The sequence below is a fragment of the Buteo buteo genome, chromosome Z, assembly GCF_964188355.1.
Source record: "Buteo buteo chromosome Z, bButBut1.hap1.1, whole genome shotgun sequence".
NCBI classification, from domain to species: Eukaryota; Metazoa; Chordata; class Aves; order Accipitriformes; family Accipitridae; genus Buteo; species Buteo buteo.
The window spans coordinates 77,909,578-77,928,789 of NC_134204.1; the positions used below are offsets into that span (position 1 = coordinate 77,909,578).

General features: G+C 45.4%; 1 protein-coding gene across 1 annotated transcript; it reads right to left on the reverse strand.

Annotated features, from left to right (window-relative positions):
- Positions 1–489: 489 nt before the first annotated feature.
- PGAP4 (post-GPI attachment to proteins GalNAc transferase 4) lies at positions 490–13,732 on the reverse strand. Its single transcript, XM_075019578.1, has 2 exons — positions 13,556–13,732; positions 490–3,787 (listed from the first exon to the last, which is right to left on the reverse strand). Exon 2 carries the CDS (start codon positions 3,658–3,660, stop codon positions 2,473–2,475), a length of 1,188 nt encoding a protein of 395 aa, XP_074875679.1. The 5' UTR covers positions 3,661–3,787; positions 13,556–13,732; the 3' UTR covers positions 490–2,472.
- Between the last annotated feature and the right edge of the window lie 5,480 nt (positions 13,733–19,212).

Consider the following 19,212-nt stretch of genomic DNA (forward strand, 5'->3'; position numbering starts at 1 on the left):
AAACTCTCTCACTAGCAGGTTCAGGTTGTAGGCCCTCTGCATATTGTTTGGTCTCCCAGTCAACTTCTCTCATCTCTTATGCTCTGAAAATTGTCTTGTAGTCTAGAAGGGATGCTTCAAATTCATGTTCTTAATTTTCAACTATGAAACTCAGTGAAATTATTGACCTCTCCTGGACTTCTGGGACAACAAATAAAGTACTACTGGGCAAACAAGAAAAATAACTTCGTTACAAATGGATAAATCATTTCCCACATCAAAACATTTATTAACTGCATACAGTTAGCTGGTTTCTTTTCTAAGGTTTCTTTCTTTCTTTTCCTTCCTCCTTTTTCCTTTCCCTGTTCCATTTATTGTACCTTGCTGGGAGATTTTCTTTGCAAGAATGCGTATGACTGGACCCTCATGAAAAGAACAGGGCATTGTCCAGGATTTGTATAGTATAAAGATAGAAAAAGATTGAAAAGAAAGCACACCACACTGAAAGAGTCACAGCTGAAGATGCATAAACAAACAAGTTGTATTTTCTCACACGCACAGGCACTTAGTGGAATACATGTACAACGACACTCCAATCCTGCCATCTTAACCATGTTATAGTAAAGCCTGAGAATAGGTTTGCCCACCTGCCACTGTGTGACCACTCTGGGATCTTTGGGATTCTCAGCAGCTGGGAATAAATCGTGGCTCTGCCTGTACAATTTTTCCTGTGTCCTCTGACAGGAGAGGTGCTTTGCCTTTGGAATGACATGGAATCCACAAGCAGTTTTTACTCACATCTGATTTCCAAAGGTGTTATAAAAGTATCCCAGCTGATTACTAAGAGAGCAAAGCACTGCTCTGTGTTGTGAGGCCATTTCTCGGCTAACTTTCATTATGCATTTGTGTTGTGTAATTGATATCTATTGCACACTGACAGCTGGAGGTCTGCAACTTTCTTTGGTTCATCTCTCAGGAGTTTTATGTCTTCCACATCTACAACCAGACTTGTTAAGAGCTTAAGGCATAAATCACCTGGGAGAGACTGGGGGAAAGAAAATCCAAAATAAAGCTCTTCCTTCACCAAAACAAAAAAAAAAAAAACAACCCCAACTGACCAAAACTCAACAGAAATAATGTACTTGGTTCATTCCAAAGCTAGGAATGTGATTTCAAAAATAGTTCAGCCAAACTCCACATGTAAGTGAATTTGATTCAAAGCCCACTAAAGTTAGGGTGAGCTTTTCATTAGACATAATCATTTTGGTGCCAGTTTTGATTCTGTATGAGATCTGTCATCTGCATGGTTTTATATTTAACTGTACCCACAGCTGTGGTACAAAGTACCTTTCCCAAATGCCTAACAACCAGAGCACATTAAGTTAATGGGTCAGTATCAGAGTGGCCCCTTGATGTGTTGTGCTATTGTTGCCTGTTTTTATGAACAGCTAGCTTTGTTTCCTGTTGGTATTTTGTTTGCTGCCAGGAGCAGTGAATGAACCACTTAGTGCAAGCTGTGAATTACAGCTCCAAAATGAAACAAGGATCCTGCACAATAGCGGCACCTGATCTAATCTTTCCTTTGCCTCTGTGCTGACAGAAAGTCAAGGTAAATTCATATTGAACATCTAAGTCCAATCAGCAACTGATAAGGCCTCTTTTAATGACCTGGATCCACTACAACTAGTGACGATACCAACCAACACAATAGTGATCCTATGTTTTTTATAAAGTCTGTAACGTATCAATGAAAACGTGCATTTGTGACCTGTCTGTGTAACATCAATGGCTGTTACTCTGTTTTCCTATTCCTACATTCAGATGTGACCTTTAACGAAGATGTGGAAGCACTGTTTTTAAGAGCCTCTGTTCCAAGAAAAAGGAGTGGGAAGCGTGGAGGTGCAGATACGATCTGTAGGGTGAGACAGTAACAAATAGAGCCTTCATAAAATTTGTGGGAAGGTGCACATAAACCTCTGCTGCTTTTGAAAGGTCTGCTCAAAACCACAGCTTTGAAACAGAGGTCAGAGATCAGACCTTAGTAAGGATGGGAAAACAGGGGCTTTTCCCTCACTAGCTTAAACTTGAGACATTCACTTTGCCCAACATTTCTGCTGCCCTAAGGTGAGGATTTCTGTAACCAATGTAAAGGAGAGTAGACAGTGTAGCTGTTTATATTGGTGTGAGAGCTTCTCCCTAAGGATGATTGAGGAGAGTAGACAATCCACACCCTGAGCTGGAATCCGCCCCTCCCCTCCCACATGGTGCATGGTGATTAGTTCCAAGTATATATTCAATAGGGTCTGCATGTACATAAGTTTATTTTTTAAGAAACTTTTTTTTTTTTAAAGAGAGTTATTCTTTGTCCACCTGGAGGCACAGGATGCCCAGTGCGAGCAGCTCATCATCTGAGTTTGCACATCATCATCTGAGTTTGTCTCTCCACCCAGCCGCAACTTCTCTGGGCTTTGTGTCTGGTAAGGCATGAACAGATCACAGCAGTTTCGGGTTGTCGTTTAGCCGAAGGCTGGAATACATTCCCACGTGCCGGACCAGGTTGGGTTCCACCACGTAGGCCTTCTCCCCCTTAGTACGCAGCAGCGAGTAAAGGGCAATATCCTTAGCAAAACCCTGGCGGCAGTGCAGCCCCTTCAGGTAACCTAAGGCACGGTGGGCAGATGGAGCGGAGAAGAGCATGGCAGGCGTGCAGCACTCGGTGACCGGCACGATATTATACAGCGCGGGGGCCAGCCGCCGCAGCTCCAGCATGTAATGCCGTCCCACCAGCTCTGACAAAGCCATACTGTACAAAGCAAAGAACAAGACAATGGGCCAGCTGAGGCTGGGGCGCCCAGTTGCCCAGCAGTACACACAGTTCAGCATGGGCCCCAGAAACATGCCCACACCTAGCCACTCGAGGATTCTCATGGGTTCGGGGTTGAAGTAGCGCTGAAGCCTCTCGGGATGGTAAAGCTTGAAGTAGAGTGCGTCTCTGAGGTATGGTTTGGAGAAGCGGGCCAACAAGAGGTGCTGCAAGACAGGAAATATCTCCTCCTCTGGCACAGCATCATCTTCCACTATGAGGATATATTCTGGGTTGTACGCCAACAGCGACTGCTCAAGGCAGAAGATGTAGTCCTGCTTCTCCTTCTCAAACTGGTTCACTCTGGGGTCAGGGTTCTCGCCAGTCTTGTCACGACTGACCATAGGAAAGAAGCTGCTCAGCAGCCTGACATCCTGATGGCTACTGGGGTCTGACTCCACATTGCAGAGGAGGATGCGGTGGCTCCAGCAACGTGCACCACAGTTCTGGAGGAGGCGGTGGAAGTGGGAGGCCACTTGCAAGACATAGTGGAAATCATTCCGCCTCTGCACAGTGATAATGGTGACCAGCAGCAAGGGCTGGAAGGCGTCACCACCAGAGGCCTCAGAGGCGTTTGGTATCTGTAGCTTCTCAAAGTAATGGAGGGCAGCCTGGCCCTCCTGCTGGTTCTGCTCCAGGAACTCCTGGCTCATGGGGTTCAGGTGCCAGCGCCGCAAATAGAAGTAAGAGTGGAGGAGCCGGTGACAAATCAAAGGTGCAAGCACACCGAATGTCACCACAGTCAGTGTGAGGAGATGGATAAAAGGACTGGACCAACGGCACCACCTCCCATAGAGCTGCCAGGCTTGGTAAAACATCGCTGCTGCAGAAGGAGGCCACCCCTGCTCTATTCATGCCCTCATTCATTCACTTCTGATGCATCCTCCCTGGATTGCGAGGTATCACTGGGGTAGTGGCTGCCAAACCTGCACAATTTGTCCAAGCCTGGAGAGGAAAAAAAGAGATGGTTAATGAAATAGGAACTGTCAGAGTGGGAAGACATTGATTTGACGAAATGGAAAGCTGAGGGCTAGTCACTGAGTAAGCCAAAATAAAAGGCCCCTGAGGAGTCCTTTGTGGTGGGGGCATCACAAAATTGTCATGGGAGGTTGAGGAAAGATGAGCCAAACTTAGTTTCCAGCAAAGTGCCCCTAAGTCCTTTTCAGTACATAGGAGCTCTGATCTGACTTAGCTAGATAAGACTTTGTTGTGTTTGTTACTGCGCTTCAAATGCATAACAAACTAGCAACATGGATGCAGGATGTGTGGAAATCCCTTTCTGGTAAAGGCAGAGAACTTTTAGACACCACTATCTGGTCACAGTAACATGGTAAGACTTGGGTCTCAGCCAAGAACCAAAGCTGGATCTCTTGTATCTTGGCCTAGCACATATGTGAGAGACAAACTTTTACCTCTATGGAATGACACATGCTTCCCTTTTGTTGCTCACACAATTCCAAATGCATGCTTTTTCACTTTACTCCCCAGAGTGTGAAGCAAGGTAACAAAGATACCAATTTGCTTCACCAAGGGCATGTGTACACCAAGTGTAATATGTGTGTGTGTCTCAGATGTCTCCTCCTCTCTAGACCCTGTGAAATACACAGCCACAGCAAGATTAACAGGTTGCAATTGAGCCATTGACTCATATTTGTTATTTAAAAGTTTGTAATTTAAATTATATGCCTTTAATTTAAAACTAAAACATTTATATAAAAAACAGTATTTTTTTTGTACACACACACTTCAAGCAAACATCCACTTTCACAAAAATTAGATTTTGCCGTATTTGGCTTTTCTGTTCTGCTTCTCTGGGCTGCCATGAACACCTAACAGCCTGGCTGTCAGAAGCTTACACAAAAGCATGGCAATTAGGCTGTTCGGATGAATTCTCTGTGCCAGTAATTTCCCTTTTTAATCTGCTTTAATCCCTTTTTTAATGTCCCTTTTACTTTCCATTCCCTCTCCTTATGAACCAAGCTATTCACACGCACACCCCCCCCCCAGCTGACTGACTGTGTACCATTCAGTGGAGAGTTTCTCCCATTTTTAACCTTCTGCCTTCACCAAGTTCAATCATCAAATGGTGCTCCCAGACGAAAATGTTACCCTTTTTCCTTCTCTGCACTGCCGTCTGAAGCAGCCTAAGCAATGGTGTGTGGATAGAAAGAAATCAGGGCTGTGGCTTTTCTTCTCTGTCTCAGAAGAATGGACCATGTAGAAGAAATGACTCAGAGGACGCTGAGCAGGGTCTAATTCTGGGACTACCTCAAAAGTGCCTTTGTTACCATAGTGACAGATTTGCTGTATTTACCATTAAGAAAACTGCTCCTATTGCCGTATGGGAATCTGACAATCTTATATAAAAGGCCTTTTACTAAGATTAATGGAAAATATACAAGAGTTATTCTAAATGTTTGTTAGAGGCCAGGCACTTCATGCTGTGAGATCTCAAACCATCTTTGCATAGACTGCGGCATCACTGTTGTGCTATCTTACGATTCACGAAAACACAAGACTTCAAAGATTCAGTGTCATTAAATAGAGATAACAAATTTACACACTGAGGCATGAGAAGCTGCAGTGTCTTCCCATATAGCTCTCTTTTTTTTTTTTTCTTTCTGATTTCACAACCCTGCTTCACAGACACTGCATTGTATTGCACCAGTGGACCTTGTAAAAACCTTAAAGGTGATGGCTGCATTTCAGCCGCCAGATCCAAGCCATGATGATTCAGGACATGAAGACCTGAAATCCATCAGATGCAAAGGCCTGGCATTTAAATGCATTTATTCATCCAAATTCCAGGGCGTTCCTTTTTCTCATTTTCTGCTCACCAGTCACGAACATTAAGGGAAGACACAAATGCAGAATCATACTCTACAGCTCACACTGGCATACTTTTGAGCCTCCTCTCGATGTGAGCAGCATCGTTGGCACTGTCGCTGAGCCAGCCGCCGAACTTGAAAGCGAGGGCCACAGTGGGAAAAGGAGGTGAAGGAAAGCTAGAAGGTAGTTTAGTTCTGGGAGGGTAAAGAAACCTCCTCTCCATCCGCCAGCAATGCTGGATACCTGAGCTACTAAACCCATGAGCCTGCAGCGAGCGCCGTGGCTCTCAGGACACGCGCTGCAGCACCAACGATCCCCACGCAAGCGGGGGTCCTCCTCCCCCGTGTGTCCCCCGTGAGAAGGGAGAAAGGGCTCTCCCCTCCCCTCCTCTCTTCTCCTCCTCTCCTCTCCCTCTCCCTCTCCTCCCTGCCGCAGCAGGAGCGGCGGGCTGGCAGCCTCACCGGGCGGCCCAGGGAGAACCTTACCGGAGGCCTCGGTCGCCTGCAGCCCGCCTCGGTGGAGGCTGAGGCCCGCCCGCCCCACGAGAAAGTCCCTCCCGTGTCCCCGCGGGTGGGCTCCCCCCGCTCCCGCTCCCGCTCCCGCCGGCTGGCAGCGCGGTGCTGGCGCTCCACCTGCTGGTGTCCGCACCGCCGGCTGGCTGGCTGCACCACCCGCCCCTGGGGGGTGCCCGGCATCGCCCACCCGCTCCTCGGGGGGTATCCATCATCGCCCACCCTCTCCTCAGCGGGTACCCATCATCGCCCACCTGCTCCTCAGGGGGTACCCATCATCGCCCACCCACTCCTCAGGGGGTATCCATCGCCCACCTTCTCCTCAGGGAGTGTACATCATTGCCCACCCGCTCCTCAAGGGGTATCCATCTCCCACCCTCTCTTCAGGGGGTACCCATCATCGCCCACCTGCTCCTCAGGGGCATCCATCATCACCTACCCACTCCTCAGGGGATATCCATCGCCCACCTTCTTCTCAGGGAGTGTGCATCATTGCCCACCCACTCCTCAGGGGGTATCCATCATCACCCACCCTCTCCTCAGGGGGTATCCATCATCGCCCACCTGCTCCTCAGGGGTACCCATCATCACCCACCCACTCCTCAGGGGGTATCCATCTCCCACCCTCTCTTCAGGGGGTACCCATCATCGCCCACCTGCTCCTCAGGGGTACCCATCATCACCCACCCACTCCTCAGGGGATATCTGTCCATCATCACCCACTCTCTCCTCAGGGGTATCCATCTCCTCACTTCACGAACGGGAGAAGCCGACTCTAAAAAAGCACACAGGACTGGAAGCCAGCCACGCAGGTCACCGTGTCGTGTTCAGCAGCGTTTCTGACTTGCCCTGGCTTCACCTCATCAGTAACACAACGCAAGATCTTGGAGGTCTTACCCTGGTTTTGCAGCTCAGAACACCTCGAGGAAAACAACCATCAAACAGGCACTTTTGCTTCTCTCCAAATCTTCCCCTGCTGCCTAGGCTGTTAGCACTCACATTGACTGCCACGCTCTTTATCAGTTTACTTGCAAAGAAAAAGGCTGTTTGTTTTCACTGGGTGGTGGAATAACCACAGAGGCTAAAAATGGTCAGGAGCATATTAAAGTGGGTCACGTACTCTGGTTTATGCCAAAAACAGGCTGAAGGAGCTAGAAAAGAGGGGAGACACTGACCTTCTCCCCACTTTTTGGCCGTAACACTGGGAACCCAGGAGTTCCCAATCTAGATAGAAATTTCTTGCTTCTACAGAGGCAAAATCTGATTTTTTCTGCAGAATTTGAATCCAAAGTTTCTGGTCAGGCTGTTTTCTAGTCATTAGGATGGCTCTGACTTTACAGAAGTTACTCTGTTTTCAGAAGCTGTTGGTACTGTCACGTTCACTTTTTTTCCCTTTTTAGAGGGAAAAAAAAATCTTGTTTGTTCTTTCTTAAGTATTTAAGTGGCATTTCTGACAGAAAAAAAAAAAGGAAGTTTGAGGAGAAAAGTAAGATTCAGAATTGGATTTTATAGTGCTTAAACAATAAAGTGTAGGAATCCTGAATAGTAACTATTTTGCAATCATGTAAATGCTTGCAGTGGAGGCCACTTCTATGTATGTTCTGTGCAGAACTGAGCCATTGCTTAAACACATTTAGAAGCTGAGGCAATATAAAGCTATACATTCAGCTTGTTTCTTTACTTAGATCCTCATGATGGAGATTCCACCCAGAAACACCAGGTTCACCTGGTTCCAAATCTATGTTCCCATCGTCATTAATACCCTAATTCTTGGCTGAATTCTAGTGTTCAGGAAAAAGTTACCTCTGCACACACTGAGGAAGAGTAGAAAAATGAGTAACGTCCTCTTTGGGGTGCGGAATACTGTCTGCTGTGCTAGTGCTTTAAAAGAGAAAGCTGATTTTCTGTCTGCTCCAAACTCCTCTCCACAGAGGTGCTCCTGCAGGCAGGCATTCGTGGAGCAAAGCTTCCTACGTGTTTCAAAGCTGCGAAATTTTAGGAGGCTCCTGGACAGCTAATGTAAGAGAGGGCATCTGTCTCCTGCTGACTGCTTTGCGAGACAAGGTCGTAATTATTACTTTATGATTACAATATTAAACGATTCCTTTTTGCCTAATTACACTTCTTTTCAGTGTCAATGGGAAAAGCCGTTCCTTTCCTAACATAAAAACAGCTGGATGAAGTCATGTGGTCGGAAGCCATAGAGTGATCTCTGTGGGAAACAAAGGTAGGCTCTCGGAAATTGTCACGGAGAGGCTAGCTGTTATAGTCCCCACCTAGTAGTAGTAGATGGTAGTAGTAATGGTGTTCACACAAGCTGTAGTTTTGATTTGTGCGTTGATCCTATATAACAGCATCCCAAGTTGAAATACCCCAACCTAACATCGTGTGGACAAGCTGCAACCTCAGGACCAAGCTCCTCTACTAATTAACCCTCTCTGGCAGAGACAAGAGCTTTGTCTTGGCTGTGATATTGTTAGTGCACCAGCAAACAGTCCTGCTTGAATCTGAGGAAACTGGTGCAAGCTTCACAAAGTCATAGGGAGCCATATAGATCTCCTTTTGTCTCATATATGCATGCTGACAGCTGACTGCTGTGTACAGATATCCTCAGCTTCCAAAACCTGAGGTCCCTACCATGAGCTGATCCCTATTACTGGACCAGATGGCCAGCTTTTCTCATCTGCAATTCGTCTTGTTTTCTGACAGCTTTTAGTAGGTCAGGTGCCAGACAATATTTTTGCCATGTTTGCAGGCTCGCCTTGAAAACAGCAGTGTCCACTAGAAGCCAAAACATTCACAGATCTGACCATTACACTTAGATGCCAAACTGGGAGTTGGGCTCCCTAGAAAACACAAACCATCCTGGCAAGAGCTGTGCTTCTAAAAACATTCAGCAGAACGTTAATAGCAAGAGCTCAGCAGTTGTTCTTTGATTGTATTTTACTAGCAGGTACCAAATACATCTCTTATCTCTTCTACCTCAAGCAGCGCTTAAAGCAGTTGTCATTGTATTGTTTCTAGACAATGAATGTCAAATAAGTCAGGCTGTTTCATTTAACTTTCACTTAAAGTGCTTCCTGCTATGGCAAAGACCAGGGCTGCTGCTGATGCACTTGATCTCTCAGTTCTCTTAGAATTTTACCTTTTGTTTCTTATGGTCTATGTACTAAAGGCATAACACTGCTACAGTCTAACAGGTTAATGATAGCTTGAAGCCTAAGAGAAGTGGCTAGGGAGGTGGAGACAGTTTGGCCTTGGCCCTTTGCAGGACTTTCATGCTGTAAGAGGTAGAAATCAATGGCACAGCCATCTATTTTGATCTGCTGTTCCCCAGAGCCTGTCAATGAACATACAAACTTCTGCCCAAGAAGATGGAACTTAAGCACTATTAGAAAAGTGAAAATGCACAGATAGACCGGGAGTAACCCTGTCCAGTTAGGAAACCCCAGAAACTGCAGAATTGCATATTGAATGTAAATTTAAGGATAGGCTGGCCTGCTTTCCTCATTTAACCATAGTTAACTTTTCTAGGGTGTTCATAAATCCCTAGAAGTCCAGGGAGCACAGCTCAAAAGCTACTGAACTAAGAGGCAAGGTACATGGATGTGGCATCTGGAAGATACTTTCTCCATTTTCCTTGAACTAAGAAGGTAAAACTATGTCACCAGCGAAACAGGCTATGAACTGAATATATATAGTAATTACAGTTATTTCCCCAACTTCTGTCTTGCTTCTCATGCATATTAATATTCTTCTGCCACATAAATCTGAAGGGAGCCCATTCTCCACACCTGCCAACTTTCACCTGGCTGCCTCCCTGCTATGCAGTGTCATGGGAAAGCAATGCTTTGCCCTGTTGCTATCAAGCAGTAACATCCATATTCAGATCAAGTGGGAGTGGAAAGCAGCCTGCAGAAGAGAGTTCTGCAAGATAACAGCTTAACACAGACTTAAGGCAAAGGGTTTTGTGAGGAGCTGTCTTTTATTAGATGACACCAAAGGTTTACATGGCTTTAAAATTAGTTATGCAATCTGTACCTGTCTGAATTCTTTTGTGCCAGAGGTTAAAAAAACAAAGAAGGATATGTTGTTACAGAGTTTGGTAACGATCTGTATAAAAACTGCTTCATATTTTCACAGAGGTCTGCCTGGAGCCCTCCAAAATCTTAAATGTGGCTTTTGGTTTGAGCCTACTTGTGCTAAAGCACAAGTATAAAATTCACATCTCTAACTGTTAAAAAAAGAAAAATGTATTAGACAAAGCTGCTGCTAATAATGCCACCGGCTATTACCTTTAGCTGTCTGCTCTTGGAATCTGAGAGCTAAATGCGCATTGACTCATCAGAGATGCTATAGATAATTTGTATTTTAACTCCTTGTGTCACAGTCTTTTGCTAAAATAAGACCAGGGCTCCTGCATGCAAGATACTGTACACAAATATAGTAAGAGGCAATTTCTACCTTAGTGGATCTTCAGCTTAAGAATATAAAAGACAGGAGGGAATCTGTTTTTCCCAGACATGTAACATATCAGCCTGGTTTTGTTGTCATGAACAACTGGCATTTTATAGTTTAACCGTACGGGTAGTCCACACAGGCAAATTATCTAGAATAGCTATTGAAAAATCAGCTACTAAATGTGGTGGTGCTGAAGTAATAGCAACTCTTTGCAAATTAAAGCAATCTGAACAGACCAGGAAGAAGAAATCTCGGTCTTGGAGAAGTCTGTCCCAAAGGAGCTCTTCCAGAGCAGCAGAAATAAGGTATCCCAGTGCTGCTATTGTTGAATAGCTCCTTCTATTCAATTTCTGTATGCAATTGTGCCCTTGGGGCTTGCTAGGAAACCAGCCATTTCACAGTCTCTGAAAGAGCAATGTGCAGATGAAATTAGCTCCCTGAGTATCTGTGACTTGGGCAGGTGTGATGGCTGCAGCCACTCTGGCTGAGTGAGCAGCACTTTGATTCAGGCATCACTGACAAACCAACCCTGCTGTGCCGACCACGAAAACTGTGCTAGGCCATATCTTCTCAGGAACGAAGGAGTCTAGGTCACGTCTTACCGGGAGCTAACAGTACCAGCCTGAGCTGGGACTAGACAGAACTACAACTGCTGCACCTGCACTCCAGCGCATACACCAAAGGGGGGGGGGGGGGGTTGAATACGGGTCAATCCCTTTATGCTATAGATAGCCGTAGCCCCCCGAGCCCATTGACCTCTCCTGTATGGCTGCAGGATGCATGGCGGTGATGTCCCCTTGAGCAGGGACACCTCTCAGGGTTACTCCTCAAGGCTGTGACACCTGGCATCTCTAATAAGGTAACCACATATTACATTAGGCCTACAAGGATACTGTAGGCTAGTGACATTTATATATCCAGCAATAGCTTAAGCATTAGAAGTGTAGTAAGTAGCAGAGTGTTTGACCACCATCTAATCATCGTTTAAAACATTGCTGAAATCATCACTTAGATTATTGTTCAATTACCATTTCATTACAGCTTGATTATCAATTATTGTTAAATAATCACTGTTTAATTATAATTCAATTATTGCTTAATCATAATTTTATTATTTAATTATCATTCAATCATTAATTATCATTTGATCATCGTTTAATGACCAATAAAACCTTTTACTTAACCCCACAATGATGACTTCTCTTAATAATTCACCTGTAACAGTAGGGCTGGGCGTGTGGGTATATGACTGGGGGAGAGGGAAATAAAAGAAAACAGATGTGGTGATGGCTGCTAATGCAGAAAATGTTGCAACTTTACTGTTGTTCATTTATGACTGTAAAGAATAAAACACAGTAATAAATAGGATACTATTTTTGTGAGCAAAGGTCTTTGATGGTAAGGCTGTTAAGTTTACAGTTGGGATAGGTCTATAAAAATGCAAAACTGTACCAGGTGACAACTGGAACACTGTGATTCTAACCTCTGTTTGAAAGAAAAAATGTTTAGTCATATTGATAAACAGCATTCCTTTTTTAAGAGACACTATCTAGTAATGTTAAACAGTACTACTGACTTTCTCTGTGTCCAACTCACTTGTGTCCGAGGAATACACAATCTTCCTCCACTCCCCGCCCAATGTATGAAACAGACAATTTGTCCTGCATAGAAAGGCATGGTAAATGGGATGCCCTGGTTCTGGGGGATACTGGTGATCTCTCTGAGCCCCAAGGGAAGAAAATGGGATAAATACAGTAGCTGAAAAATAGTCTGTTACATAATTAGTATAACCTTTGTTAGACAGACGAGAAAGCACATTTCATATGTGCAGGAGGGTTTCTCTCCTGGTTTTTGTGCTTGTAAATGCTTTCCGAATCTGGTGTGCCTTTATGGCAGCCCATTGGTAAATAAAATTGTTTTCTCAGCAACTCTATGAGAGCAAGCCAGTTTATGGACCTGTAGTGCACATTGGTATAGTTTCATGTTTTGCCTCACCAACAGCACAGCTGCAAATTTCCTCCACGGCCTATGATTTTCAACGTTAGTGGCTTCAGTCCTTAGGTTTCTTAGGTGCTCCTCTTTGCCTTTGGGAGAGCTGCCAGGTAGCACAAGGTGACCCTTAAAGCACTGGGATTAATAGCAGTTACCTTAGCGATGATGGTCAAAGAGGAGAGGGCGTTAGATAAGAAAAGCTGATTCCCCCCTCCACTCTCTGCCCTCCTTGCAAAAGGAGCAGAGACACAGATGGTATTTCAGTGTGCCCAGTCCTCAGCCCCCTTGCCGGGACTTTTGACCCAGGAAATTTTGGCCATGCTTCTACCTCGGCCAAGGGCTCCTTTGGGTAGCACCAAGCACAGGGTGGAAGCTGGGTGGTGGTTTGTTTTTGGTTTTTTTCTTGTTTCCTTAAGAGTTGCATTCGCCTTCCCTAATGGAAGCCCTGTTTCTTTAGCCCCAGCCAGGCTCTGGCCACCCTCTCTTCTGCTCGTCACCATGTATAGTCACATCCTCAGAGCAAGCACAAGGCATTTCCTCGTCCCCTGGAGCCTTTTTACCCCCCCCCCCGCCCCCCGCTCGGGTGCCTCAGCTGCAGCAGCAAAGCCCGGCCGTCCCCGCAGAGCCATGCCCTTCTCCAAGCTAAGCACTCACCGCCAACTTCGCGCCTCCCGCCGCCCAGCTCCCCCCCAGGGCTCGGTGCAGCCGGCGGGACAGAACCGCCCGGCCAGCCTCCGCTCCGCGCCGCCGGCCCAGCGCCTTCCCCGGCCGGTGCACCAAAGCCACGTCGCCCGAGGACTCGCCCCCTCTCCCCGCAGCCCCCGCCGCAGAAGCGAGAACCGACACCTCCCCCCTTTCCCCCGCCCGCCCTTCCCCGGGGGGGTGGGGGTGCAGCCCGAGACACGGAGGGGAGATTTACCCTTTCCTGCTCGGCAGCCTCGTCCCGCAGCCCGCGGCAGAGCCGGGCTCCCCGCTGATCCGGCCCCCCCGCTCCCCTTCTTCTGCCGGCTCTCGGCTCCCCTTCTTCCTCCTGCCGGCTCTCCGCCCCCGGCGGCCCGGGCGGTCCATGCAGCTGCGCTCCGCTTTCCGCTCTACCTTTGCCGCTCCGCTTGTTGCTCACTTCTCTTCCGCAAATTCTTCTCCTCCCTCTCGGGCGGTGAGGGTGGGATTAGAGGCATCAAAGCCTAAACATGTGACTAACGCCAGCACAGAGATTCTCGGAAGGAGAGGAAGGGGAGCCGGCAAGCGTGGGAAACCAAAAACCAGAGGCGGGGGGGGGGTGCCTGTGAAAGCAGGTGAGGAAGCCCAAGGCGAGTTGCCTGAGCCCCAGAAGGACTGCCCCGGGTAGCGCCGCAGAGCCCTGCGGTCCTCTACGGCTGCACAAAGCTTCCCCCAAAAGCCCTTCCCTCGCCAGGATTTCAAGCGTACTCCCGGCATGGGTCCGGCGTATTTATGTGTTTGTCGGCTCCCACGGCCACGCCTTTGCGGCACTGCCCCGTCTCGCTCCTTCTGCAGGGCTCCCCTCCCTCCCCAGCCCGTACCGCTTTGTCTCCTGGCCGAGCCCTTCGCCAGCGGCCAAATCGCGGCGCGGTGCCTCGCCTCCGGGAGCGAAGGATCACTCCACGCGTGTTCAAGTGGGGAGTCGGCGCTTCGGGGTTACCGGCAGATTGCTTTATGTGCGCGTCGACCGTGGTATGCAGAAACGCTAAGCTTTCCCAGTGGGGAGGCTCATCAGCTACACCAAAATTTGTATCGGGCTGTTCAGGATCCAAAAATCACATCAAACTGACACAGGAGCGCCTCTGACCTGGTCATTTCCCCTTCCCCTTTTCTCTGTGTTCCAGTTCGCAGTTCTTCTACACACAGAAGAACAGCTCTTTGACCTTAATTATACTTAGTTACGCAAACTGTTTCTAAATTCTGTTATCTAAAATATGCCTCAGAGAAAGTATCCTGTCTTTCATTGCAAGAACTCCTTAGTTCTGTGCCTGCAGCTCCAGAAAAAAATGAGTGTATATATTCAGGCTAAATTGTTTCTAGGCTCTGACCCCTCTTACTTCTAGGAAAAATCTGAAAAAAAAAAACAACAAGAAAAAATCCATTACACTGTTTCAGTAAAACACTATGTTCTGTCAAGCACAGCTAGAATTTTGCTAGAGCCCAGTCCAGTGATCAGAAGCTTCTAGCAGGATGCATGTTTTTGTTTTTTAATTTTAATGTGTCAATTTATATTATTCCCTCTAATAAGCATTATGGACAAAAGAACTCAGTTACGCATGCCTGTGATCCTTACTTCTTACAACTGGCAAGAGCTATGCCCTCTGCTAAGGTTTCTTGTTGTGGAGATAATGTGAACGAATGGGGGGAAAGCCAGAGGAGCAGTAATGCTCATAATAACACACTCAAGCATCACATTTGGGTTCCTATAGCGACTTGCTCCCCTAGGAAAAGGTGAGGCACACCGGAAGGTCCACAGGTTTACCTAGATGCATGTTACTCTGAAAATAATAAGACAGTAGAAGAAAGCATAGTTTCTCAGCTGATTTGCTTTCCAAAGTCCTTCTCTGCTGACCACCTCTGCCTCTTTTTCTACCAGTTTTTAGTGACAGTGATTCATACTCTACCTTCCACTTCAATGTTCTCACGCCTGCAAATACTGATGCATCGGAAACACAATAGATCCTGGAACAGAGGAGAGGCAAAAGGGTATATGAGAGTACTGGGGTTGGGAAAGAGATTATACATTCCTGGGAGGTCCATTAGCATGTTCTTCCCAGGACTGGAGTTGCAGAATTTGTGAGGAAAAAAAAAATTTTTTTTTTTTCCCGCTTCTGTGTCAGTACGTGTGTGGGAGAGTGACTATTGAGTGACATCACCAGAAACACATCACATTGAACCCAGTATTACATTTCAGGTGGGGTTTCAGCCAGCAGAACAATTTGGCAGTAATGAATTAAAAGGAATGGGCCAGAAGGCCTTTTCTTTGGCAATAAATATTTAGGTAGTTGTAATTTTATGAGGAGCCTTTCTGTACAGTCTTCTCTGCTGTCCCTTCGCTCACTTGCCTGCTTTTCAGGGAACACTTGGCTTTCATCCTTAAACACCTATTTCTTTAAAACAGCTTCTGTTAGACCCGAAAGACTGAGGGAGAAAAGTCACAAGTGATTTTGGGGCAGTGGCACAATTTAAACAACAGCCTGTCATCCCAAACTACTCATTCTTATCACAGTGCTGTCTCCTGCTGTGCGCTAGCATAAGGGAGACTGATGTGGCTGAAAAATAAAACTTTTCTTATGATGGATTATTTCTTAGGCAGATCACTTCATCTCTTCAGTTCCCCACACCAAGTGACTAGGTAAGCACAGCAGGGAGGGGTCTGGAAAGCAGAGATGAACATCTGGGGACATAATCACTCATGAAGTAGTAACATAACTGCAACCTGCAGCGCTCAGAAGAATTAGTTACTTCCGAAATTATTCAGCCTGTACAATAACAGGACAATACTTTAAAGTTATAATCAGAAAAAAATCCTGTGGTGAGAACTGTATTTGAGTCGGGGAGGTTCAGCCCAGCCGTTTGGATCCAAGTATTTTCTGTTGCCAAAGCAGCCTTCCCCTCTGCCATCCACTGTAACAGCTCTCACGGCACTGAGCATTTGTGCAAGGGAAAGGAGCTAATATTTTCTTTTGCTTTGCTTGAGGTCAGGTACGGCTCCTGCTTTTCATAAACATGAGTGTTAGAAGCAGGGCAAGTTAGGCAGGTGATGTTTACATGCTTGCACAATGTGGAAAGGAGAAGAGCAGAAGTTCATGGTCTTGGGGGCTGCTGAACTGAGAAGCCTGGTTTCTTACGGAGGTGTGTCATTTGTGTTCTGTACATCACTGTCAAAACACCCTCTGCTCCCACCTCATATTCCTTGCACCCTCCCAATTCTTTAGCTTTCCTTCCACACGGTAGTCCTACTGCTTCATGTTTTTACCAGAAGGCAAGGGCATGAGGGTGTGCACACTCTAGTTGATTTTGAGCTATGTGTACTAATTATCCAGCCAACGAATCAAACATACAGATTCCTGTTCAGTGTGTGCTGAAGGCTTGTGCTCAGTGGGATGGAGATGTGGGTCTCTCTGCTCTACAGGAGACTGCATGAAGTATATAGCAGCAAACACACTGGAGACTTACCTCCTTCAGCCAGTTGCAATGAAATTTGACAAGTGTGTTCAAAATTTATTAGGGACAGGGAAGAAGCTGTGAAAAGCCAGGAAAAAAAAAAAGAAGGCAAAAAAAAAGAGAAAAAAGAAGGAAAAAAAAAAAGATTTTGTGAGCCTGGTGTCTTTAGGAAAAATTCCAAAGCAATTGCATTCTAGCAGGAAGAATGAATAGTATGTTTACCATAACATGTTGTACCAGTATGTACGTAACCTGGTCAGTTGTAAAGGCTGTGCGTCTTCTACAAACACTCCGAGAAGTTCTCCAGTGCAGTGACAGTATTCTTCCTTTACGTTCAGCTACCAGATGATAATAATTACCCAGTTATTCCTGTACTGTTAGCTGCACAACAGGTATCTTCTCCTTGTAGGTATCTGCTGTTCACTTCAAAAGCTAACTTTTAAAAATACCTTTCTTCCTTTGCTATGTATTTATAGGAAAAAATGCACAGAGTAAATCAATAAATATTTCCTGCTTACACTCTGCTTTTTAAGAAGCAGCAGGCATTTCTGATGGCTGTTTTGAATAGGAATACAATATTGATGATAACCAAATCACATACAGTGGCTTTCTCTTTTTTTCTTTTAGACTCGGTACTGATCACTGGGCACAAAAAGTGTTGAAAGTCCTTTGTTGGTTACTGGAGACACAGTGAGCTCACATGTCAGGTCTATTGTGTTTGACTTTAGACAACAGTAGTGAGATGAAATACAGCTCCAAAGAGGATGAATTCATGCTGGCTTAGCTGTCTAGGGTACATCAATGTTCTCTGGAAAGGCTGAAATACTTTGATCTCCTTTTCATCCTGGTCTGCGCATTTGATTATCCACTCAGGACTAAGCACTCTTCATGTATTTCCCAGGCCTTCCCTCTGTACAGCCTCCTATATACAACTGCATTCCAGACTTGTCAGGCTTATACCAATAATTAATTCATCCTGCAGATACATTATTAAATACTGTTCCTGTAATCTCTTCTACCTAAGCTGCACGTGTCTGAAGATGACAAAAACACACTTATTGTAGTCCAGTTCTTTTTAGAAAGTATTGCACACATACACACACGCAAAGCTTTTCTATGCTTCCTTTGCTTCTCTAAGCAAATCATTAGGTAGGTCTGTTCATAGCAAAAAAATAAGAGTGTGAGCTAACATGGCGATGTGTTAAATGATGGCAGAATTTCAGAAGGGCCACAAGTGTGATTCCACTCAGAGAAATGGATGTATCTTAACCAGTTTATTGTACATGCTCTGGTGATCCAACTTCCTACCTGTCTTGCTCCAATATTCTGACTTTTGCAGACCACAAACTGAGTATTTCAAAGAGAGGGACAAACATTTTAATTTAGAAATAGAGTCAAGTGGCTCTCCAAACTATCTGTTAAAATATATTGGCTCTCAGTTACTTGCTCTGTGTTGCAACACAGAAGAGCAGTCTGGAACAGTGTACTATTTGCAGATGCTAAAAAAAAGAATGGGGTAAAGAGGCAAAACACAAGATTTCCAAACTGAGGGTCAGACAGGAATTATCCTGTAGGGACTGCTGGAAAGCTTTTAATTTTCCCTTGCAGAATGGAGTAAAGTTATTTTGTATGGTCACTGGGCACATTTCACTAACAAATTCTGTGCCTGTGTGAGAAGCACAGAACGTTAGTAATTTCTCTGCTCTCTTTCACTGCAAATTTTAGGTGTGCACTTCTGGAACTAAAGGTCTGCCTCTGACATGAGAGAAATGGCCTGTCTAGCTAGAAAGTTTGGGTACCACTCATACAAGGTTTTAACTACACGAAGACTCTCAGGAAAATTGTATCAAATTATGACTTTTTTAAGACTGCTTCAAACCTGCAAGGGACAGCACTGTTTGACATTTAAGAGGTTGTAATTCAGTTTAGCTGAATGGTCTTTGGAAGTGAAAGCAACAAAATAAATGTTAATCTTTTTCCATTCTACATAATAGTGTCTGTACATGATGTAACACAGAGACTATAATAGTTCACTTTTAGTTCATATTTTTAATTCATTCAGATTAATTTTTTTTGAATATTTAAGTTTAGGCAAGTCCTGGGAGGCCAACTAGGGGTACTGGCCTTACTTGAAGAAGGACATAAAAGTCTGTGACTAGTCCATGATCTAGAACGATAATCTGCTATAATTACTAGTATAAAGATGCAAGTCATTTCTCTAGAGTTTATTTTATAAATTCTCTAATTTTCACTACTGATGAGTAATGAATATTTTCAGATAAATCTCATTTTCCTTTTCCAGTCTCACAGAGCAACAGACAGAGCTTACCAAGATACAAAGCAGTTTCTGAAGAGCAGCTCTTTAAAATTTAAGCACATCTACTCATATGGATAGTGGGCATAGGCTCA

What these genes read in the sequence shown, in the direction of transcription:
- PGAP4 (XM_075019578.1), bottom strand. Translation starts at nt 3,660, where the DNA reads ATGTTTTACCAAGCCTGGCAGCTCTATGGGAGGTGGTGCCGTTGGTCC.